At 41.4% G+C, this 24,573-nt stretch overlaps 3 protein-coding genes and 1 long non-coding RNA gene across 4 annotated transcripts in view; 2 read left to right on the plus strand and 2 right to left on the minus strand.

Annotated features, from left to right (window-relative positions):
• Positions 1-24,573, plus strand: part of LOC108086222 (uncharacterized) — a 90,915-nt gene that overhangs the window by 12,110 nt on the left and 54,232 nt on the right. The window lies entirely within an intron of this gene.
• Positions 4,183-5,160, minus strand: LOC108086243 (uncharacterized). The gene is made up of 4 exons (XR_001771117.3): positions 5,022-5,160; positions 4,517-4,573; positions 4,385-4,445; positions 4,183-4,296 (listed from the first exon to the last, which is right to left on the minus strand). It is a non-coding gene; the product is annotated as an uncharacterized lncRNA (long non-coding RNA).
• On the plus strand, positions 10,460-15,014 carry Tehao (tehao). Its single transcript, XM_017160907.3, has 2 exons — positions 10,460-11,672; positions 12,841-15,014. The coding sequence occupies exons 1-2, from the start codon at positions 10,624-10,626 to the stop codon at positions 14,180-14,182; spliced, it is 2,391 nt and encodes a 796-aa protein (XP_017016396.1). The 5' UTR covers positions 10,460-10,623; the 3' UTR covers positions 14,183-15,014.
• On the minus strand, positions 22,528-24,064 carry Hacd2 (3-hydroxyacyl-CoA dehydratase 2). The gene is made up of 4 exons (XM_017160920.3): positions 23,895-24,064; positions 23,469-23,820; positions 23,056-23,401; positions 22,528-22,983 (listed from the first exon to the last, which is right to left on the minus strand). Exons 1-4 carry the CDS (start codon positions 23,973-23,975, stop codon positions 22,644-22,646), a joined length of 1,119 nt encoding a protein of 372 aa, XP_017016409.1. The 5' UTR covers positions 23,976-24,064; the 3' UTR covers positions 22,528-22,643.

A 24,573-nucleotide genomic window follows, 5' to 3' on the forward strand; every position in this document is an offset into this window, starting at 1 on the left:
TTTCATTTTGTCTGTATAACTAACCTGTTCTCCAATATCATAAACCCTTTCTTCATTTTCATGCTCTAACATATTTATTTGCATCATTTCCTTTTCAAAATTTTCCTCCAACACTCCCATTGGTTCATCTAACTTTTTTGTACCTAAAAGTTGCTCATCTAAATTTTTTGTTACACTTATCCTAACATCTTCCTCATTTTCATTCCACAATGAATCTTTATTCAAAACTGTACCTTCAAAATTCTCATTCCAAATTGTACCTAAACTTTGTTTACCTAAGCTTGTACCTAAACTGTTTCCAATTAATGTTGTACCTAAACTCTTTCCCTCTAATGTTGTACCTAAATTCTTTCCATGCAAAGTTGTACCTAAACTCTTTTCACCTAAAGTTGTACCTAAACTCTTTTCACCTAAAGTTGTACCTAAACTCTTTTCACCTAAAGTTGTACCTAAACTCTTTTCACCTAACTGTTCATCCAAATAACTATCTCTTAATCTTGTACCTAACTTTATGTCGCCTAATTTTCTTTTTCCATTTTCGAATTTCCTCTCCGAAATATTTTCAGTTTTACTAATTTCCATACAATTATTGGAAAACTTTTCCGCTTTTTTCTCGACATCGGTTTCAACACACTCTACAGTAACAATTTTTAATGTTTCTAAATCAATCTTTAAATCGCAAGCATCCATGAAATCTCTACCCAGCACAACATTACACACCATAGATTCATCAGCCACTACAATTAATTTAAAGCAAATCTTTATCTCTTTCTTTAATATAAAGCATAATATTTTTCCGTAACTTTTCAATAAGCTTCTGTTAATTCCAAAATAACTCTCTTTTTGAGGTTCTAATTTAATTCTTGCTGGTACATATGAAAGCTTAACAAATGAAACTGGGCTTCCCGAATCTATTTGGCACTCTGTAATAATCGGCTGGCGAGGATTTTCAACGCAAAAAATTTTCAACAATCTTACATAATTATTTTCTGCCTTCTTCATATATCCGGGACATTCCGCAATCAGGTGATCCTCTGCGCCGCATCCGTAGCACGAGCCTGGCGATCTTTTTGGCTTAGTGCACTCCCTCTTCCAGTGCCGCTTCGCGTTGCAATTGAAGCAACGAGTCTCGCTGTTCGCTGGAACCGCCTTCGCTGCCGCCAATTTCGCCATGGTATGCCCCCTTGCTCGGAGCCTAATGTCCGCAAACGCCCTCAGCATCCTCTCCGGGCCATCAAAACATTGGAGCTTGGCCTGTGTACGCAAGCTTAGTACCGGAATGCCCTCTACGAGCCCATCCAGTAGTTCCTCCTCGTCCATTGCGACATCTCGAGCCAATCTGCATTTCTCGCCAAAGTATGTGGCAAACTGCTCATTTGGAGACCAACTACGTGCTTTGAACTTGCGCCGTAGTGCAGACTTGGACTCGATGCCTCCAAACGCCAACTTGAGTTGTTCCAGCAACTCATTAACAGGCTTCGCAAACCGCCCTGCATCAGCATGCATCCATTCCACAGAATTTTCCTTCAATTTGCTGATGAGCAAAACACGTCGCTGCATGTCTGACAGAGAATATAACGCTGATATATTCTCGTATTGCGCAATCCACGATCGCACAGACACTTTCTCAGTGAAATCCATTAAGATTTCCCTGGCCATGTTAAAGCCGGGTGACAACAAGCCGCTAGTTTCAAATCTGCCTCCGTTTTGCTGCACATCAATTTCACCATAATTGCCTCTGACGCCGCTTCTATCGCCGTCTCGCTCTTCGCGTCTGTTGCCGTTTCTATCTCCATCTCTGCCTTCACCTCTGCCGCCGCCTATTTCGCCGTCTCTGTCTTCGCCGCTGCCGCCGCTTCTACCGCCGCCTATCTCGCCGTCTCTGTCATCGCCACGCTGTGTGTTCTCGAAGCTTCTAACGCTCTGCTCCAAATTCTCGGAACTGCTGTTGCCGTCTCTGTTCTTCAGTTGCGCATTTTCGCCTCCTTCATTCTCCGTGTCTCCGTTGCCGATCTGGCGATTCAAATTTTCACGCTTCTTCTGTGCCTTTGCAATTTCGACACGCACATTTTCCAGAGTTTGAACTTCGCTCTGCATCTCCTTGCCGCTTTTCACGTCCGAACCACGCGACTCTTCCACTTCTGGCCGCAAAATTTGTCGATTTATTCTTATCGCACTGGCGTTTTTGGTTTGCCGGGAAATTTTTTCCCAAATCCCACTTCTGAAGTTTGTGACAGGATGTTTTATTAATTATTTCTTTATTATTTAATTCTTTTACACACACACGTCTTTACTATTTGTTCGCTCGAATGACAGTGATCTTGCTGCACGTAGGCAGCTCTCTTCAACCCCGAAAACCAGTAGCGACGCTCTCTGAGAGAGAGAGAGTAACCTGCTCTCTCAGAGAGCGTAACTCATCGAATCGTGTGCCCAGACCCCACTTATGGCAATTGGCCTGCTACAAAAAAGATCAATGCATCCACTTAATATAACTGGTAATAGATCGAAACGTTAGAATCTATTTGCCAATTAGCAGGCTGTGTGAGCAAACACACTGCAGAACCTTGAGCTGGCAAGAATTACTTTGCCTAAAGCGAATTTTTATAAATTATTACTCTGGCAGCACAGCGTTTTACTGAGATAGGCAATTCCCTTACCACCCAGCAGTTGGAAGGGAAAAAGTCAAATGTGAATTTCCCCCTATGGAAATTTTGCGGTTCGCTGAATCGAATGATGCTGCAGCTAAACTGCATAAATTGAAGCGTTTTTGCCGAGCGCACCTTTCGTCACGTCTCATTAATTTCCACTGGCATTCCAAGTGCAGTGTGGGCGGCGCTTATAATTTATTGTATGTTTACTTTACACTTGAGCGCATGCGAAGTATGGAATGACTGACGGGCCAGCGAGCAGCCTGCAGGAATGGGCCACGCACCGATTCTCGGGCAGATTTCGCTCCGGCTTATGCAAATAAGAGTGCAGAAGATGCACCAGCTCCACGTGTATATGAGAGAACTTGCATATTTTATGCACTGCAGCTGTTTTGAGCAGCGGGCAAAAAGTAATCTTTGTGCGCTCGAAAAGGCAACTCGATGTCCGCACACAGTGGGCTTAACAAAAATAAATACACTCGACATCCTAAAGGGTTTTTAGATATATCCTAATACAACCATTTACCTACTCTCCGAAAACTTAAATTGTTGTAAAATAGAAAGGAGAATGCACTTATTGCAAAAGCATTCCGTATAATCATTCAGCATTCCATCATACATAGTATCTTTAGCTTTATCGATTATGCAGTAATTTATCTGAAACATGAAAGCAATAAAATGAGGACTTCAAAATAATTAATTTGTAATCTTGCGGATTGGAATCCGTCTGCCAAAAAGCAGGTGGAAAGTTTTCTTAAGGTTTCCTTCAAAAATTCACAAAGGAAACCAACAGAATGAAAATATTTGTGAATTTGAAGGAAGTGAGGGGTTTTGCATTGTCGTTAGGGAAGATGTGTTGGAACTTGGACTGCATTGATAAAAATGGAAAATCGTACTAATTTGGTTCAAAAAGTAGTGAAAGCTTATTTTGCTTATAGTTTAAGTATATTGTTATAATGTCAAGATCTTTTTTATACCAACAAAAAAGTTTGAGAAAAGATTGATAAAGTTTAAATTAACACCAATAAAATCGAAAAATATGTCAGCTTCCACAGAACGATTTTTATTTTTTGTTAATCTCCAAATCTGTTCAGACTTAATTTAGAGTTGCTTGGGATAATTTTTTAAATAACAGACTTGCTTAAGTCCAAAAATAGATTTTGGTTTATATTAAGCGAAATCTTAAATAGTAACTTAAGATACAAAATGCTTTTGAATACACAGAAAAAATTATCGTGGGTAAATCTAACCATTTCGTGGGTTAAAAGGTAACAACCAAAATCTTGGGTTCCATGAACTGTACGCTGCAGTATAACGACGTAACGCGTTACGTAACATGTACTGCTCTACAGTAAATGGAACCACGATTTTGCGGTTAAATAGCGCCAAACCACGAAAATTGTGAAATACACTATTTTACTATTTTACTGTAGACTACCCCCGACTACAGTAATTGCAGTTCATATTACCACCAAAATAAAACCAAAAATTATTTTAAAATTTTAATAGTATTTTTTTAATTACTTATTCTTTAAAAATATTTACAGAGGGTCTTAATTAATAATATTTTTTTAATTACTTATTCTTTAAAAATATTTACAGAGGGTCTTAATTAATAATATTATGGACTTATATATATATATATTTCCTATATGATGAATAAATAAATTAAATATTAAAATTGTAAATTTATTAATAAATAAATATTAAGTCAAACGATGATTATCAATACTCACAAATATATATTAGTCCATATTTCACATCCGAACTGGTACTTTTGTCTCGACTATAGCTTTTCTGAAATAAAAATTGATTTAAGTAAATTTGTTTATTAAAATTAATAGAAAACGGCCAAATATTTTACTTACATTTTGTTGATTCCATTTACATAGTTATGTTTTATAGTTACATGTGTATACTCTCACCTGAAAACAAAATAGAAAAGTATAAAAGATTTAATTATATATGTATATCATAATAAGATATAAAACAAACGGTTTTTGGATGTCAGTGCCAGCTATCTTGCTCGCACTCGCCTGAGATGGTTGCCATCGCAAGTCAACAAGAAGCCAAAAAATACATTTGCATGCATGTACATGTCCGCTGATCGCTATTTAAATTGTAAAATAAAGAGAGGCAATCAAAGATCAGTGCCAAATATAAGATTTTACATATATGCATATATGTACATATGTATATATTTTAATCTGTACACTAACTTTACTTTTAAAAGCGTTACTTCTTGCGATCAGCGGCGTACGTGTACTTGCATATGTACATACATACATATATGTATATGTATGCATAAATACATATACATACATATGTACATTCGCCAATTGCGGATCTTTAAATGATTGTTTGGGAACTTACCGAGAAATGTGGGCAATAAGTCTCTGAAATCCCACTCCTCCAGAAGAAGGAAGGTCAATATCACTCATAACTTTTACTTTTAACTTTTTCACTTCACTTTTCGCTGCACAACTTCTCGAAACCGACGCCGCTTTTTAAGTGTGCCCGAAATCGTTTTTTCAAGAAACGTTTGCAATATACTAGAAGTTTAGAAATATATACCAGAATATACCAGTTCTATAGAACTGTCAAATTTCCAGTCGAATATTTAGATCATAATATAGGTAGAGGTATTTATAAATCCGTGTAAAGCCCAACAATATAATATAATATAAAAAATCTACCTGCCATACTGTGTGAAATGTACTGGCTCAAAAGAACTTTAATTATTAGACATCTCAGTCTTCTTCTTTTCTTCTTTTTCATCTTCTTTTGCATTTTTGCTTCCATCTCATACTTTCTGAGGACCTTTTGGCTGTCCGAAAATTGCAAATGCTTAAGCACAATATTATTATTATTATAATTTTCTGCCTGTCGAATTTTAAGTAGAAAGTTTATCCACCGAGGCACAGCCTGTCCATGCAGTTGTTTAAACTTGGCCCCAAAAAATGCAACCACGGGAGGGGGAGAGTGAAGAACTGCAGGAGGGTGAAGGACGAGGATAGAGAACTCAACAGCCGAGCACTTGAAAAAGTTGCAGCTTCCCAGTTGCAGCTCTCCAGGTCCACCTCCGTCTTCCATCATCAGGGCGCCACAGGTGGAGGAGGGCAGCGCACGGATGCCCAGATACAAAAACTCAAAGATACAAGTGTGTATGCGAATACTTCTGTATAAAAAAAAAATGTGAACTACATAGAGCTAGCTGCCTGCTGCGCGCAGTTTGCTGAACTCAACTTGCAACTTTGTTGCCCTGGCATTTCGTGCTGTTTCTGTTCTATAGCCTTTTTTTTTGCCACGTTAGGGGTATATTGTATGCATCGAGTGTATGTGTATGGGTCCTAGTTCATATTTAGATTTAGCCATGACAGCTTGAAAATCCCTCTCAAATTTACATAAAGTATATTTAAATACCGTTTTCATTGCAGAAATTAATTGAAATGACCCTGATTTGTCATTAGTTTTTACAGAGACTAAAGGTTCTAGGAAACTTCGTAGGCTATGAACAGCTAGTAGCAGGTATCTCAAAGTCGGGAGGACTCAGACCGATTTTTTTTTTTAATTTTATTGTTTTATTCCCCCTTTTGCGTCGTTTTTCGCGCACTTGGCTGTCGAATTTGTTGCTGTTGCCTGTGCCTGGCTCTACCCTAACTGCAACATTTTCAGTTGAATTTTTCTCCATTTTGTCGTAGTTGCTTCATGCCCCGATGCATTTGAACACTTGCAGTGTCGCCCTGGCTTGCATCTGCATCGAAAAATAAGAAAAAAGCAGCAGCAGCTGACAGTATCCTGAATTTCAGAGGACATACGAGGGCACAAACTGCATCTACTTAATTTCTATGAAACCTTGCAGGGGGATTTGTTACCTCAAAAAAAGAAAAAAAATGCAATATCTTTGTTCACAGCAAAATTTGTGAATAGGTTAGTGTCCTTGGGATATTTTCTGTCTAAAATGTATTGCTTTTTTATAGATCATTGAAAATCTGCGCCCTAATACACAAATTTAACATTAATTAACACTTTTTAAATACTTACATATTTAATTCAAGTAAACATATAAGCAAGAAATATCGGTTTTCTTAGAAATTTGCAAATATAAAATCCGAAAGAAGTGTTTTAAGAAAAAGAGCCAAAGATACATTTAATGGAGCGCACAAATTGCAACATGTATTGCCCAGGAATGATTAAAAAATGGACAGTATTCCTTTTCACGCAGCGAAAGATACTGACTAAGACAAAGGACACACATGCGGCGGGTTGCAAGAAATTCTGACAATAATGTCGACGAAATTTTCTGCTGTTGCACACAACAATGGCGGAGCTGCAGGAAGAACAGAGGCAGCCAGCAAACTGGAACGACAATCGCCAACGGGCCCACACATGGCAGCAGCCACGCCTTCTCCGTTTTTCAGTATTTAGTTAGAGGGAGCAACACCTACAACAAAAAGACGGTGGCCACAGAAATGTAAGGAAAATGATGGAGAAACAAGACAAAAACAAAAACAGGACGTGCCACGGTCACCATTTGTTGCGGCATTCTGACAATTTTGCCATTTAATGTGGCGCAAACTGTAGGTCCTGAGTAAAGGGTGTTGCAGAATAATGACTCGTGCATCTGGTGTCTTGTCTTCATTCACAACCCACATGACGAAACGAAAAATGATTACTTTTGGAGGACAAAGCAGAGTTTTGGTTAATTTAAGGACAAAAACATAATTTTAGATAAAAGTTTGGATAATGATGCATTTTAATATTGAGCAGTTTCCGACTGATAAAGTGCTGTCCTTTCTATAGAACACATTGGATGAACCGCAAGAACGAGGGTAATAGGTTCTCAGAAAATCTAGTTATCCTGCAACTGTTTGAATTCAATTTTCAGGCCGATTCTCTCACAACTTCGCCTTACTTAGGTGCATTCTGTGTAGCACTTACACTAAATCCCTTGTAACAAACCAAATTATGCTCCTCCCGCAAGGGCCCACACTGCGTATACTCAGGGTTGAGCATTCCAAAGGGAGGCAATGAAAGCGGATGCGGTCCGGCTAGAAGCATGCTCACAAAACACAACATTTTATTGATTTGTTGCTCAAATTTGATCTTGTGCTCCATTCTTATGCTATTCTTCTCATCCGTTCCTCCCTGGGATGGGATTTGATTAGATTTTTCAAGTACACACTCACACTCACACTGGCTCACTGACACACAAAAGCCACTCGTCTGTAGAAATGTATCTGCGGTTGCCGAGCTGGGGGACCGGGGGGAGCACAATTTGGCAGATGTGGCGGAGAGCTTAGCTGTTGTCAGGGCTCTGTGTGTATTTTGATTTAATTTGCAATGCGCTACTCAAAGTGCATTTTCCTTTTGGGTTGGCATGCAATTTGCCAAATGTCAAATAGGTTAGGGCCAATCTGGGCCGCATGGCTGCCAGCACAATTGTCATGGCTGACAGTTGACAGGCCATTGCAAACGTTGTTTCTGCCAACACCCAAAAAACATGGCTTCTCCCTCGGCTGTGTGTGAGTTGTGCGTTAATTTAGTGTTGACATTTATGAGAAATGACCCTTTAAATGCTGCCGGGTTCAGCTTAGATTGATGTGGGCTCCATTCCACCGACTCATCTCCCCTGCGAAGCAGCTACTCTTTTCAGCTTTGCTTGGCTTGGGAAATGGGGTCAAAAAGTCAAAAGTCAGGCGTAATTTGGTTTCCCATCGCTACTAGCCTGCAGCTAGATGGCTGCGTGGCCCAGTGGTCAAGATGCATATGCACAGATAGGCTGCATGTCGGCCATCAGAGACGACTGATAGGTGGGATATAAATTGCATTCAATCGTACTCATTGCTTGTGAATAAATTAAAGGTGTATGTTGTGAATTTCATGAAGTTCCTAACAGTCTTATCCTAATTAAAGAAATCAACAAGCTATTACACATCAGAAACTATTGTAATCACTACGGAGCTTCATTAGTGCTTCTGCGTGTTTGCATGCGTTATACGGCCAACAGTGCGTATGAGAATGTTGCAAACAACAATGCCTACTGCCGGGGACCTTGGACCATTGGTGCCTGCCATGAGTGTAATTGGCCGTGTAATTGTGTTTGCCATTTCACATTTAGCCAGCCCCGAAAAGGTCACTTTTGATGTGTGTCCTGTGGCGATGCTGCACTGCATGACTTGCCGGGGCCTGGCAGACCCAATTAAAACGTCGTTCGAAAGTTTTTGGCATAATGGCCCTGTACGGAGGGGAAACTGTTAATTGACGCGAAATGAATGATGAAAATCTTATAATGAAGTCGGCTCAGCTGAAGCGTGGCAAGTTTGGCAACTCGATAATGTGCAGAAGTCCATAATGACGGCTGTTCTTGGCGCTGTCAAGGTCGCCGCATAAGGCGCCTATTTAAGTGATTGACTTGTCCCAGCCGACCGTATATATTTTTGAGTAAGTGCCCCTCGTCTGGCCCACTCTCGGATGGCTCCAAGAGCTCAAGCGTGGGCTGTCACACACCTGTCAAGCGGATATATTCAATGCGTGACAGTTCGAGGTGCGGCTTGGGCCGATATATTGAGCGCTTTCATCGAATATTCATGGCAGGCCTCTTTTTGATGGACGAAGTTTCGTTTAATTTCCATAAGTGATTTTATTTTCATGCATAAAAAGTCGACACAGACTTCTGAGTTACGAATTACCATAAATCTAGACGTGCGTTAGGCAGCACCTACAAAATTATAGAGGAGCAATTGAAACTTTCAATTATAAAACCCAATAATAAATAAGAAATAAAATAATGCATTAGAAATGTAGAAGGCAACTGACTTTGTTTAAATCCAGATTAGTTTATAATTATGGGGAGAATTTAGGTAAATTGCTGAATTAAACTTACTTCACAGTTCAAAGTTTTAATATTACTTACTTACAGACGAATATCAAAAATATAAAAAAATGTTTAAGTTTACTACATTATTCGTATTTTATTTGAAATCGATGGCCTCTAATTTGATCATATTTCAAACGTGATTCTTAATTGTGATCCCTTTATTGTATGCAATTTATAGCATCCTCTTTAAAACCACTTCAAATACTAATCAATTAATACAAGTACCATATAATTGTAGGGCCTAAAATTATGCTAAATATTTGCACTAAGCTTGTGTGACTCCCACTTTATTTTTCGTTTGTTGACTCATAGGCAAACACTTGAAAGTTGCCGCTTTCTTTGATAAAAAATTACTCAGTTGTCAGTGTAGAGCAGAGCCCATATATAAACACTTCTTATCGCCGGAACGAATTCAGAAACAAGCGTCCAATTAACATTATGACATTTGGGCATAAATAAATTCCGTAAGATAGTGGCTTTATAAACAAGTGATGCGTCTTAGGCTTGACTGGGGTTAATAAAGAATTAGTTAAGAATTTAAAGGATTTGACCGACTTTAAAATTCAGAGAAACTTGAAATAGGTTAAGCAATTTCATATAATTAAATTATTACCTAAATAGAATAGCATCTTAAATATCTGTGCTGGCAAACATCTCACTCATGGGATGACAGGACTGTTGTGAAAAACTAGCTTAAGCTCTAAGGACTATTTAAAGGCCAAAGCTTAAGAAACAAGGAAGCTTTCCACAGCCCTTCGCTCCTACCTACCACCACTAATTTGATAATGGCGCCTCACATGGCTGCCATGTCAACGGAGCTATCCGCTCCGATACGGCTAAGAGATAAGGAGGAAAAAAAGCAAAGGCGTCGACGCAAAAAGCCAATTGGCTCGTTATCGGAACTGGCTGCTAGCTGCCTGACTAGCAGGAACCCCACCAGCTGTGATTCAGTCATAGCCGAAACATTGCCGTGTTCACTTGCCGTTCCACGTCGCGTTCGTCCGTACTCGATTTCCGCACGCCGCCAAACCAGACTCGACTCTTCGCGGTTATAAATAATAAGCCCATAAAACGGCCAAGTGAAGTGACCGAGATATGTTAAGCCTTCTGCCGGTGGTGTGGCTCCTTTGGGCCGGTACGCTGCCGGTGCAGCAGGCTACGGGCCAGATTATTCCACTGCCTACCTTCTGCCAGGGCGCCAGGGAGCCGTGCACCTGTGCCGCCGAGGCAAATGTGGTGCGCTTTCACTGCCCGGATGAGTACGCCATGCTGCTGGAGGTCTCCGAGCCAGGAGCCTCACTGTACCTCAGCTACTACGCCGCCGGCGAGCTGCACTGGTTGCCACGCTTCAACATCAGCGAACTGGTGAAGATCGAGTTCGATGCCTACTCCTTCTGGCCGGAAACGTTTTTAGAGGACTTGCTGCACACCATGGGGGTGACAAAGGTGAAGACGGTCCTGTTTCGAGATCGCACCGCAGAGACAGTGGTCACGCGGGACGTCCATAATGCGGCCGGCGGGTACCAGAACTCTGGTCGGCCCGGAAACATCTCCACCTGGCACTTTGGAGCCCTGCCCGGTCTGAAGAAGTTCAAGTTCTACAGCGACGTAAAGGTGCTACAGGAGTCCATTTTTCACGGATTCGACAGCCTCACCGAAGTGCTGCTCAGAGTGGAGGTATCGGAGCTACCTCATCTCCTGCTCTCCACAGTGAGTGAGACCCTGGAAACCCTGACCATCGAAAGTCCGGGCATGGTAAAGTTCGGCTATCCACTGCTCAGCGAACTTAAGCAGCTGCGGAACCTGAGTCTGCTCCTCACCGACCCACAACGCGGCCGGAACGATCAGTTCCAGCCGCACTTCTTTGGGGCCATGAAGCAGCTAGTGGAGGTGCGCCTGGCACGGGCCACGGGAGAGGTCAACCGGAGAATGTTCAAGGGCACCGAGAAGCTGCAGCTCATCAAGATAAATGGAAACGAGGACCTGCTGGAGCTACCGGGAGAGGTGTTCCGCGACCAGCTCAATCTGCAGACCCTCGACCTGTCGTGCAACGCCCTCAGCCACTTGCACGATGACGCCTTCCTGGGCCTGGGCAATCTCACTCTTTTGGATCTCTCCAAAAATAAACTGACTGACTTATCAAGGTGAGTGAGCGAGAGGCCATTGTTTTCGCTTGCTTTCGCTGATTAAAAGATGGCCCGCCTCGCGATAGGGTCCGACTCGAGACTCGAGAAGTTGCGGCCAAAGTAATTAATCGATTTCCACCGAGTCTTCTCTGCCTTATCGCTGTGGTGCGGCTGCTGCTTTCCTTATCAGTTGCGAGCTCCGGCACGGGCGAAAGCTCAACGAGCGTTCCGTGTCTCTAACGACAGCCGAGTGGGGTTATCAGCGCTCCATCACCTGGATACTAATTGCAGAATAATAACTGATTTGTGTTTAGCAAACAAGCAACCAAACATTGTGTACGCCCAACATTAATAATTATTTATGGCAAGAGCACTTTAATCCCCTACCAACTAGTTATTGTTCTCATACACAATGTCGTAAAATCTGTTATAGTGTGTATATTCGTGATTCTCCTTTGACTATTTACTGAAATCGCAATGAAAAACAATCTCTGCAATCACTGGGATTTTGGTAAACGCTAAACAGGTGTCAACATTTAGACTAAAAGATTTAACAAAAGAAAAAAGTACCGCGGAATCCGGTTACTAAGAAATTACATAGCTTACTTTTAAGCTCGGTGTTTATTAGTTTCAAAAACGACAGTAATTGTTGAGTTTTTTGAATAACTATTCGCTGTAAAACCACTAACACACCTTAATGATATACAAAATTGACTTTTTAATTAGCTCACAGAAATTTGCGTAAAGCGTTGCATTTATTTTAACAATTCAACTTTTTATGGTCATATGAGAAACCCATTTTAGCTCAAGCTTACCTACTTAGTTTCTTTCTTTAAAAATTGTAGTATATTTTTATATTTTGTATCATGATGCCCATATATATATTTTAGACATAAAAACCGTGGTAACATTCTGTATAATTAATTCAAAATTGTATCGTTGTTATATTATATCAAAAACCTGGTTCCTTAGATCCCTTTGAATTCATCTTTACCTTGGGCATATTTAGAAATACTATAAAAAAAAGTCGCGAAATACATTTAAATATGTAAATAAAATAGCTTCAGATATGTAGATACCCTTAAAATGTACAGCAGCTTGCAGTTAGTCCAATATTGATAGATCTCGATGGCCCCACTCGCCCTGACCTAAACGCTTTCTAATTATTCTGACCTCCAACCTGCAGCACAATTTTCGCAGCGCTGGCTTCGCTGAATGTATTGCGGCTCAACAAGAACTCCCTGACGGCAATGTCGCCCAACGTCTTCCGGGACGTGCCCAGTCTGAACTACATCGAGATGGTGAACACCCAGTTCTACGGGGCCACTCTCCTTATGAGCTACGAGGCGGTGGTCTGCACCAACGACGAGACATGCCAGTACAAGTCGGCGGAGTGGCAGTGCGACCCTCGCTGCATCTGCTGGGTGCAGCGGAACGTGAAAAACCTGATCGTGGACTGCCGGGGCACCAGCATCGAGGAGCTCCCGGTCCTGCCGCGCACCACGTTGGTCAGCACAGTGGTCAAGGTGGGAAACAACAGCCTTAACCGGCTGCCCACTGTCGGGGAGCACAGGGGCTACGCGAATGTGAGTGGCCTCTTTCTCTCGGACAACCAGCTGACCAGTCTGGGATCTGGTGCCCAGCTCCCCGACAACCTCACCCATCTGGACGTGCGTCGCAACCTAATCAACGAAGTCAGCGAGGAGTTCGTGGAGTTCCTGCAGCAGGCAAACAACACCATGACGTTGTCGCTCTCGGGGAACCCCATCTCCTGTGACTGCGCCGCCCTGCCTCTCCTGTTTTTTGTGCGGACCAATCCCCAACGGGTGATTGACATCGCGGATGTGATGTGCACGAAGCAGAAGAAGGCTCTCCAGCGCATGGAGGCCTTCGAGCTGTGTCCCTCGTACGTCCTGCTCATCAGCTGCGTGATCGGCGGCCTGGTGATCATTGGGTGCCTGCTGACGGTGTTCTACCTGATGTTCCAGCAGGAGCTGAAGATCTGGATGTACAACAACAACCTGTGCCTGTGGTGGGTGTCAGAGGAGGAACTGGACAAGGACAAGACCTACGACGCCTTCATCTCGTACTCGCACAAGGACGAGGAGCTGATCAGTAAGCTCCTACCGAAGCTGGAGAGCGGTCCGCACCCATTCCGCCTCTGCCTGCACGACCGCGACTGGCTGGTGGGCGACTGCATTCCGGAGCAGATTGTCCGCACCGTGGACGACTCGAAGCGTGTGATCATTGTGCTGTCGCAGCACTTCATCGACTCGGTGTGGGCCCGCATGGAGTTTCGCATCGCCTACCAGGCCACGTTGCAGGACAAGCGCAAGCGCATCATTATTATCCTCTACCGCGAACTGGAGCACATGAACGGCATAGACAGTGAGCTGCGGGCGTACCTCAAGCTGAACACCTACCTCAAATGGGGCGATCCGCTCTTCTGGAGCAAGCTGTGCTATGCAATGCCCCACAATCGGAGGGTGCTTAAGGGCCAGAAGAAGCACGCCGGTCCCCTCATCTGAGCCACATGCCTATGCAGGTATTCGGAATTATACTCAAGACTAGCCCCATTCGGTTTTTTAGGTGCACTCCTGTGGAACTCCTGAAAAATGTATTGCCATTGCTTACTAAATGAGCCGTTGTCCTTGCAGGGTATGATAATTTTGATTTGAAATGCTACCGCATTACGCGAGAAATTTTTGATCGTATGAAGAATGTTCTTGAGCCTTGAACATGGCCAGGAGTTTCGAAGTAGACCTTACCGTCTATCCGTCTGCTTCTTAAGGACTTACTTAATCGAGTTAAGGTTTGGAAATCTCCCGAATGGGTCCTTTCGGTCAATAAAGCTGGCATAGGCTTGATAGGGTGGTTGGTTTGCTAATTCATCAATATGCATCCTTTACGTTGGAATTGTCAAGGTAGTCAGTAAAGGTTGCCAGTGTTTAGTCCTTACTATGTGATTTTTAATTGCCTATTTATTTAAAAAATAAACCACATGATATTTATATTAATTAAAATACTTTTTGCTTATAATGTAGTTTTGTATCATAATATTACAATAAAATAAGATAATAAGATCATTTTAAATGAAACTATAAATTGTTGCTTGCAATTTTTTACCGAATCAATAATATGTATTAGTTAAAGCAGCCGCATTGTACATTATTAAGAAGTTGCTATTTATATCGTAAGAAGTTTGTGTTAGAAACAAAACTTAAAGACAAGAAAGAAACATCATCTTCAGTTTAGAAGATAAATTATTCAAATCGAAATGATATGAATATGAAATGCTTACATATAAAGATCCCTAAACAAACCCAAGTCTAATACAATGTGTTTAATAAGATTTAAGAATTTCAAATTCATCATTTTAAAATTGCTTTTCATTCCCTTTGAATTATTAATCTGCGAGGGGACTAACAAAGTGGACAATGCCGTAGGCCTGGACTAAATATCCCAGTGGGCTTATTCTTTGGCTGACTTGGGATAAGGGCGCCGCTCTGCCTTTTGTTTTGCCTCAAAGTTTTATGCCGAAAATGATTCTGTCACTTTGCTTGTGAAATTTTAATTAAATTTTAAATCTCAAGGCATTCTACAGACCCGCAAGGTTAGGATGAGATGCCATTCACAGCTTAAGAATTATTAAACTTGGAATGCATGCGGATGTGAAAATGAATTGCTTCCGTTTGGGTGTGTACATATCATCTTCGGGGGCATAAAAAGGCCAGCATACTGGCAGTCCGAATGAGGTGCCTTTAATTGCTTTCTGTTGTATAAACTTGCCTCAATATTTATTCAGTCACATGTTTAAGCGAGCCCTCATCGCCTCCTTGCAGCCCACGTCAAACTCTAATTATCCACTTCAGTAATTGCGTTGGCCTTCATTGTTCAGTTGCGCCGAGGACTGAGCCATGGCCCGCCCTGCTGTCTGTCTAAGTTCAAAGTGCCTGGCCAGGCCAATTTTCAGCCAGAAATAAGTGAAAATATATGAAATAATAAAGAGGACGAGGGAATAGCGGGAATATTTGGAAAGGCCTCGCGTTGTACGCCGTCAGCCCTTTCCCGCCACTCGATTGTCTGTCCTTAACCTCGCCACCCCCGAAGTGGGTGTTGTTGCGGCTACCCTCGGTTAGGATCTTCTTGAAAGCGTCTTTGAAGGTTCATTGCAAGCCCGTCGGCTATTGCTTTGTGGGCGAGGCGCCTAAGAATCGAACATCATGGAAGTGGGACCCAGTTTAAAAAGTTATGCCTTCCAATTTGTGTAATTTCAGTTCCCAAATGAGTTTTCCGCGAGGCCCGCACATAAATAGAGGAAATGTGCCTAAGCTACACTTGAGATGCTTTACATATCAAGAAGTCTTAGCTTCTTTACAATTTAGTTTCAATTCAGTTGGTTTCAAGAGTTGACTTCTATTTGGATCTCCCTTCATACTCTTTTGTAAGAGTATAAGTAATGGCTTCTGATAGCAGCTCTAACGCGGTGAAGCTTCCATCAAATAATCATCTGGACTCATTTTTCACAAACTTATAGTTGAAGCTGACTGAGCTGGAGTCCGGTACGAATCTGAGCTGGGTGTGAGTAGTTATCACAAACATCTGTTTGCAACGGCTTTTCATTTATCATAACTATGGCAAAAGAAACTATAAAAAAGTCGGCTTGGGCTGCCGGAAGGTCCTAATGCTGCCCAATCCCGAGGATTTCGGTTACTACGTGACCCTATGCCCAATAGTCGCCTCACTTTCTCCAGCCGAATTTCAAACAAGGGATTCCCTGGCGTTGAACTACTTAGTAGCTATAAAAAAAATGTGTGGTTCTCGGGGGGTTAGGACGGACTATGTGGATGGCATCGATTGCTCCTCGATTCTGGCGCCAGCAGCAGTCGCAATGGAAGGCGAATGCAAAATGCAAAGATTGTTGCTGGCCCAGAGTCAGATTTGGTGGTTCCATTGACGACGTCTCCAGCCATTTGAGCACACAAATCTTGGCAAGCGCAATTTGCGAGTGTATTGCGCACAATGTTTGCTGATACTTACGCCCTTTCATAGATTTTATGTATGGCTTTTATTACATTGGATTTTATTGCCTCTCCGTTCCAGCGCTCGGCTCTTTTTTTTACTGGAAGTCATCATTTCAAAGAAAATTTAATTTTAATAGAATATTTTCCAAGTACATTGTCTATGTAAACAATTCATAAAATTAAAAAATCATTGGATGGTGACTAACATCTGTCTTTTGAAAGCGAAGCTTAGAATACCCTGACAAACTCATTTATTTATTTATATGTTAAATAATTGCAGACTGTGAAGGTTTATAAACTGATAGCTGCGTTTACGTTATTTATTGTTTTAAAAGTATAAAAGGCTACAGTACCTATCCCTCTAGTTGGCTGGAACTCTTCACAATAAGCCATTATGGTCACTTCTATGTATATTTTTCACTTCAAAGCCTATTGTTAAAAGTTACTGTTTTTATTTAAGCATGTTCACCCTTCTTTAGGAATAATAAAATCAACTTCCAGCACTTTTAAGTGTGCTATGTGGCAGCAACATCATTGCGGTTGTGTTGAGAAATTAATGAGAGTTTTATTGCATACTCTAGTGCATAAGGCTGGGCTAGAAAGTGCATGGTTGGCATGTGGTTTGGTTTTCTGTGCTATGGCGTTGGATATCCTTACGTACATATTATATATATATTTGGGAAAAAAACATATATCAGCCTAGCGATTCGCTTGGTTAGTCTGCTTAAAAAGGATTTCTTCGACTTACATTTTATTTTTCAGCAAACTGGCTGAGCTTTTCCCTAATTTAATAATTGCCTAAAACCATTTTGTGGGATCTGGTCTTTTCCCCACTTATTTTTGATTGCGTGCAATTTAAGCCAGGCCAATTGTTCATACTTTTAGACTCGGGCGCATGGCATAGTTTTTGACCTTCCCCAGTGGGCGGTTGATAAATGACCGCCGGGAAAGGGAGAGCTCCAGCCACCGGGAAGCTACACCAGGCGGTAAATCATGAATGCAGGCCACTGCTGATGCCTGCACTTCCTCGTCCTCGTCCACATACACCCGCCATCGCCCAAAGACGGGTGTCAGATGGCATACATCCGCACATTTTTCCGCCTCCGAAACGGGCTAAACCGCTGGCTCAGCTGCTCCGTGGCCGAAAATCAATCGCGCTCGGCATTAATCAAAAACCCATTTATCAGCAAGTGGGCAGGCCTCTCTCCCGGAGGTTTATTAGCTGCCGGCTGGCCACGGCTGGTGATTAGTTGAGCGTTAACCCCGGGTCGGTTCAGTTTCGGGCGCCGGTCCAAAAAAAGCGCACGGGAAAACCGAGACGGAGTGCAAATTGCAATGAATATTTCACGCGAAATGGAACTTGATGGGAAGACATTTCGCAGGCCTGTTGGATGAATCGGCGGCCCGGGCCGGAGCCATTAATCTCGCCCAGCAGGTGACAATTGCCGGCTGCACTATCCTCAAATCCATTAGTGCTCCACTTTGTCCAAGCTAAGTGAAGTGAAGGTTATAGCACACCTTTTCCACAAAACAGATCCGATTGATGTGTTGAACACGAAAGGAAACCGAACGCAATTAAGTCCCTATCCACATGTACTACGTTTCATAAATAATGACCGCCTTTATGTGTGAGTTCCTCACGCAAAGAAGGAAAATAATTGGGACCGGGAGTGAGCTCCACCTAGGATTCCAATCCAGTTCCGGGTCGAGTGGATCAGCAGCAAGTCGTGCATCGTCCTTGCGAACAAACAGGATTACAGCCTCACAAACGGCAAGGGAAATAAAGGAGCCAATATCAGGCAGGATGTTAACGCTCAGTGCACGGGGCCTTTTGGTATGTCGACTTATATTTATATTGAACATGGTAACACAATCGCCTTTGCCTCTTTGATGTGATGTAATGTTGCCAAAAGCTAGTAGGGAAACTAGCATGTCGAAGGAGTCTTTATCCCTTAACAAACGTTGTCCTAAATAGAAACAAGTACTTTTGCTGACCCGACTTGGACTTTCTAAACCTTTGAATATCCTATCTGTATACAATTGCGAAAGCTACCGTTAAGTGTTCTGCCATGAAGAATACAGGTATCCGAAGCTTTGTGAACTCTTTAGGAATTTTAGCTATTTTTTATGTGATGAATGCAAATTATCTGACGAACAATTGTTTTATTATTTAACTATTAAACTAATAAAACTATTTTTTATATGGTGGCTATGTAAATATATGGTACTCCGATTATAACCCAACTTGGATATAAAATGTAAAACATTGGAAGCTCTCTGATGTCGAAAGCAACATTTGTACGCATTCAAACTGAAAAAAAAACATGTGCCAAGACTTTATTTTAATATATTTCTTGGTTTGCACTATCTAAAATTATTGCTGATTTCTGCGAAATGTTATGAAACATGTTAATGCAATCTATTTGAATGTATTATGCATAGATTAATCTTCATAATGTATTTCTCTTGACTTACAAATATTTTTTTTTATTGAATTTAAATTGATGTCGTACTCAAAGCAAAATGCCTCTGTGTTAAAAGTTGTTATCAAATCAAAACATGTCGTTTTTTCTGATGTTTTTCACCAAAATATCATTTGAATATTTCGAATTATGTTTTAGAATATGCTAGATTCTGTCAATGTTGATCAATTGAAGTTTAAATTTTTTATAATGAAAACATTATTTTATACTAAATAATATGTGAAAATTTATTTTAATTAAAATACTCAACAAAAAAATAAACACTAAACATACAAATAAACTTACTTTACTCATATCTAACAAAAAAGTGTCCATTTAAAATATACCCACCAGATGGTAATTCAAACTTTTAAACGATCTTTTAAAAAGTGAAATCGTTTGGATAATTTCCAATTTGTTAACTAGTCCTCCAAGTATTGAATTTTTCAGTAATAATGATTTGAGCAGTAACAAAATACCCGTTTTCCTGGCTTCCAATTTTACAAATATAAAGCGGCGTTACCTCGATAGACTTATCCTAATCTATTATATAAAAATAAGTCGAGTTTTCTGCGGAGATCCTATAACTCCAGAACGCACGAACCGATTTCCACGGTTTTGCATTCGTTGGAAAGGTCTCGGAATTTGTGATTTTTGCAGTAAAGAAAATTCAGGAAAAATTGCAACAGAAAAGCGGGAAAGTCATTTTTGCATAAAGCGCCAACACTTACACATAGCATGCCATAATTCTCTACTCAGTTTATTTTATGACAAACCGATTGTGTTCTATTTTGAGGAAAATAAGTTATTCGTTTCATATCAGTGTAATTGGAAACCAGCATTTGTATTTAGGGTGGTAAGTTGAACTGTGTAAATTATGTGGACTTGAGGGTAAATTAACCTCTCTGCCCATAGTCCTTGATCAAGACCACAATTTCCCGGATAGTTCACCAACGCTTTGATCATGCATGCCAGCAACAAGTGTGTTCACAGAACTTAAGCGAGGAGAGACGAAATGTAGTAAGGGAAAATGCCCGATTGAGACAACGCGTGAGCACACGAAGATCAACTGGTGTGCAGCATCTAAGAGGATCCCAACCAGCGTGGCAGGCTCCTAACAGCAGCCTCCCCCGACATAGCCATCGACCTCAGGACAAATTTCAAGAATCCTGAGATAGAGTGCTAGAAAAAGATTCGTTATCCGAAGGTGTCGCGGGTGAGACCGTGCCCCCGGTGTTGCCCATATCCGTTTTGTCCACTGCAGGGTCCCAACAGTTGTCCTCTCAGAGCGCCAGTTCCCTACCAGGGTGTCAGGCCCGGACTACCTGCCGAAATTGGTAAGGCGTATAATCAGCCTGCCTTGAAAAAATCCCTTATGGAAATACCACCAACGAGACAGTTTCATCTTTCAAAATAAATGTTCCTGAGAAATTCTTTGGCAAACTGTGCTTTGTTCAAATCTGACCAAAGCATGTGATTGTCAAGGAATTCGAAGCAAAGAAAGAGAAAAAAGGACAGTTGAAATTACTCTTCCTAGGCCCGGTTTGACCAATGCGCCTTCTACGTCTTCCAATTCCGTCCCAAGAAACTAACAAATTTCCTTGGTATCTCCTATCCAGTCAGAAGAAGGCTCAAACGTAGACATCCCGCCGATCTCTGGACAAGAGGAAGACATATCTCGCGAGTCTTAAAGCAGTAACTAGCATTTTCCACTTGTCATTAAAAATTTTTTAATTTGTTTCCGTTTCTGTTAAGTGCCATGTTATTTTTGTTCATATTTATAACCAACGGTTTAATAGCCATTAGGTTGGTTGATCAACGTTAATACAATTTTGTTTAATGTTATGCCAAAAAAGGTATCTCCTATCAGAATGCTAGAGGCTTACGCAGTAAGCTTCCTAAATTGTACTCTAATAGTGTCACATTTGCTTCCCAAGTGTTGTGTTTACAGAAACCTGGTTAAAGCCGGAGATTCTGAGTTCCGAAGTTTTTGAAGCTGTGTTCACAGTATACCAGCTAGATCGGCCTATCAGACATGTTCCTACATTCCTACATTGTCGGAACTTCCTATTTATTGAAACCATTTTTCCGCTATTCAGTTGGTCTCTAAAAGAATTTCGGATAGGGACCACTTAGTTAGTAGTTCTTGGTGATTTTAACATCCCAGGGGCTATTTGGTCCCTAAATAATTTCATTAACCACAACACATCACAAAAAATGTGGTTTACCAAAAAGCACTTCAATTAAACAGATAATTTGCCGAAGGTAGCGTAACGGAGTTCGCCTGGCTTACTAGTGCAATATAATTTTTTTGGGACTCCGAAGTTTTCAATACATATACAAGTTTACATACTTTATTTAAAGGTATTTGATTTTTGTCTTTAAGGCCCAATATCTTAAGAATATTTTGTCCAAGTTTTACAACAATCATATTGCTATGAAGAAGTTATGCTGAGTTGATTGAAGATCGTTTGGTGTGCAAAAAGTTTAAAGCGGTCTCCTCAAAAATGCCATTTTGAAAATTGGTGTACACGATAACTCAAAGTCTACTCAACCAATCGGTTTGAAATTTGGAACATAACTTTTTTAGATAATTCTACAGGTACTCACGTCGAGCCTTTTTTAATTTTAAATTTTATTAAATTATTTATTTAGGAAATTAACCTAATATTTTAGTAAAAAATCGGGGTTTTGTCTTCCAATTTGAACTAAAAATAAGAAATAAATTTTTAAAATTTGCAACTCCGAAAACAACCTTTTTTTTAAGAGGAGAGTCCCCATTGCTCCTAGACCTCTAAATATTTTTTATACAAATACTAAAAAAGAAATTGTTCAAATGTGGAATTATATGGTTTTTAATTTATTAAGCTAGCTTTAGTCGTTTCGCCACAACTTTTTGTTGAAATGTGAGCTGTTTTGCACCGAATTAACCTTATGGGGAATTATACATACATACATTTTTTGGATCTCTGAACGCTCTTTTCTGAGTCCGTTTGCGAACATATTGCGGGACTTCAGTCAAACAAATAAAGACAAATTTAAATTGTTTCTAAGTGTGGGACATGTTAACACAAAATACTTGTAATGTTGTCTAATAATTTAAAAATATGACAATTTTCTGTTACGATTTGTGATTTTAGATTAATACTTTTATTTTATTACAAGAAATTTAATGCATAAAAATGTTAACTATTATTTTCCTAGTTTAATATACTTACTTGACATATATATACTTGACATATCGTGAAATCTTATAAAGACTGTAGAAAGGGAAATTCTATCTCGCTGGATAAAACAGCGATTTCCGCCCCATATTTCTTATCTGCAGGTGGCGATATAAATGCTAACGAACACAAGCGACTTTGACGAAATGAAGTCGGTACACAATTGCAATACTAAGAAAAGTTTTAATGAAAGTCAGTGTGGTATAGTATGTTTTGTAATCTTTGGACTTTTTGCTTAAGTTAAATGAAAATAGGAAAACAAAAGAACCTTGTTCTGAACTAGTCGGCATGCAGGTGCTGCTGCCGACGCTTGGCGCGGCCCCGTCCAAGTTTCTTGGCCCGCAACTTGGCCATGTGCGACATAACCAAGTAGCTACCAGGCAGAATGAGCAGCAGAAGGTATATTTTCAGGAAGAGCACCATGTCGAAGGTGATGTTCCAAGTGTTGGGCATTTCCACGGTGAAGCGCTTTGTCTCATCGATGTAGGGAATATTACGTAGTATAATGATGCCCTCGCAGAGGATACCCATGGGGTACAGCGGGATCCATATCGTGTAGCGCAGCCAGGTGAGCAGGCCCACCTCCCGGCCCAGCAGCTGGGCCAGATAGAAAGGATAGCTGTCGGGGAAACAAGAATATATCGAGATTGCACAAATGTCCCTTTCAGGGTTAGAGGCACAACTGACTCACCGCACCAGCTCCACTAGGGACCAGATGACGAAAACATAGAAAACCACGGGCTTGGCGTGCATGCGTGGCTCCATGTCGATCATCAGGAACAGAATAAAGTTGCGCCCGGACACCTGGAAGAATGGCACTACCGGGCTGCCTTTGGTGTAGCCGAAGAGCGGGTGCATCACCTCCAGATACTGCAGCAACTGGACGAACTTAAATGCATTCCCCACATTGGCGTACATTTTGCCGATGCTCTCGGCGCCATCGCGATAGTAGAGCACGCCCATGACCGCCACCATGTATAGGTAGCCCACGAACATGGCCAGGTTGTAGAAAATCATGTAGACCTTCTTCGTTTTCTCTGCAACGGAATACAATTTCTCAATTAGGCTTCACTTCTGCATATCGACATCGATGCCCCGGCTAACCCTTGATGTAGCCGAGCTCTCGCTTCTGCAGCTCGGCGTACTCCTTCTCGTAGTCCTCGCGCACGTCGCGCGGCTTGTCCTCCAGCTCCGCATCGTCCTCCGTTCGCCAGCGGTCAAAGTCTATCTTCAGCCAGTGGGGCTTCTGGGGGGTGGCCACCAGACGCGGCCACCAGGCGGGCTCCAATTTCCGGATTTGCAGCTCGATCTTGTTGTCGCTGACCACGAAGCCCGCCGTCTCGTCGTCAATCAGGGAGTAGAAGTGGAGTTGAAACTTGTATGCATTCACCCCGCGGGCTCCGTAGCCGTTGGCACTGAAGTTCACTGAAACCGGCGAAAAGTCCGCGATAGCGCCCTGAGACAACGCTCGGAGCATTAGTATTGATTTTTCGCAGTCTCCAGTCGGGCCGGAGCGGCAAGCACACATACCTTGGCATCTTTGAGGTCGACTTTGAGCAGCAGGGTCTGTTTGGTCTGTGACCAGTAGACGAATGGGCTTAGGTTCGTCATTTTAACGGCCAAAAGTCAAAACACATCTCCTGATAATAACTAGAGCTAACTAAATCGGCGGCAGTAATATAAGTGACAGTGTTGGCAGAATTGCATGGACTAAAATAGCTAAAGTTAAAGAAAAAACATGCTAGAAATAGCTAAAAAAAAATTCAAACTGATGACCCCTGAGGTCAAAAATGTTACTGATTTATTGGTATTTTCCAATTTTACGAAATGAATTTTTTCATAACACAACCTAATTGCTTCAATATTTTCCTTAATGAAGTATTTCAATACCTTGAAATTGGCAAAGCTAGATTTCTAGCTAATAGCATTTCAGCAATAAAATAGCTAAAATGGCAACACTGATTAGTAACTGACTTTTTGTTATTGTTGTTAGGCAAACAGTGTGGCCAGGCGAAATTTGGCTTAGCGGTTAACTTAATGTGTCAAATGTAACCAACTGTGTCAAATGTAGCAATGGGGTAGAAGGTATGTAAAACGGGGTGGAATTACGAATCGGTTATGTAAAAATTCCACACCTGATACTACAACCTTTGGTGTGACATCGCTGGTAAAAATGTTGTTTGCTGTTATAGGCTGAATGATGCGGTAC

This window comes from Drosophila kikkawai, chromosome 2R, assembly GCF_030179895.1.
Source record: "Drosophila kikkawai strain 14028-0561.14 chromosome 2R, DkikHiC1v2, whole genome shotgun sequence".
Taxonomy (NCBI): Eukaryota; Metazoa; Arthropoda; class Insecta; order Diptera; family Drosophilidae; genus Drosophila; species Drosophila kikkawai.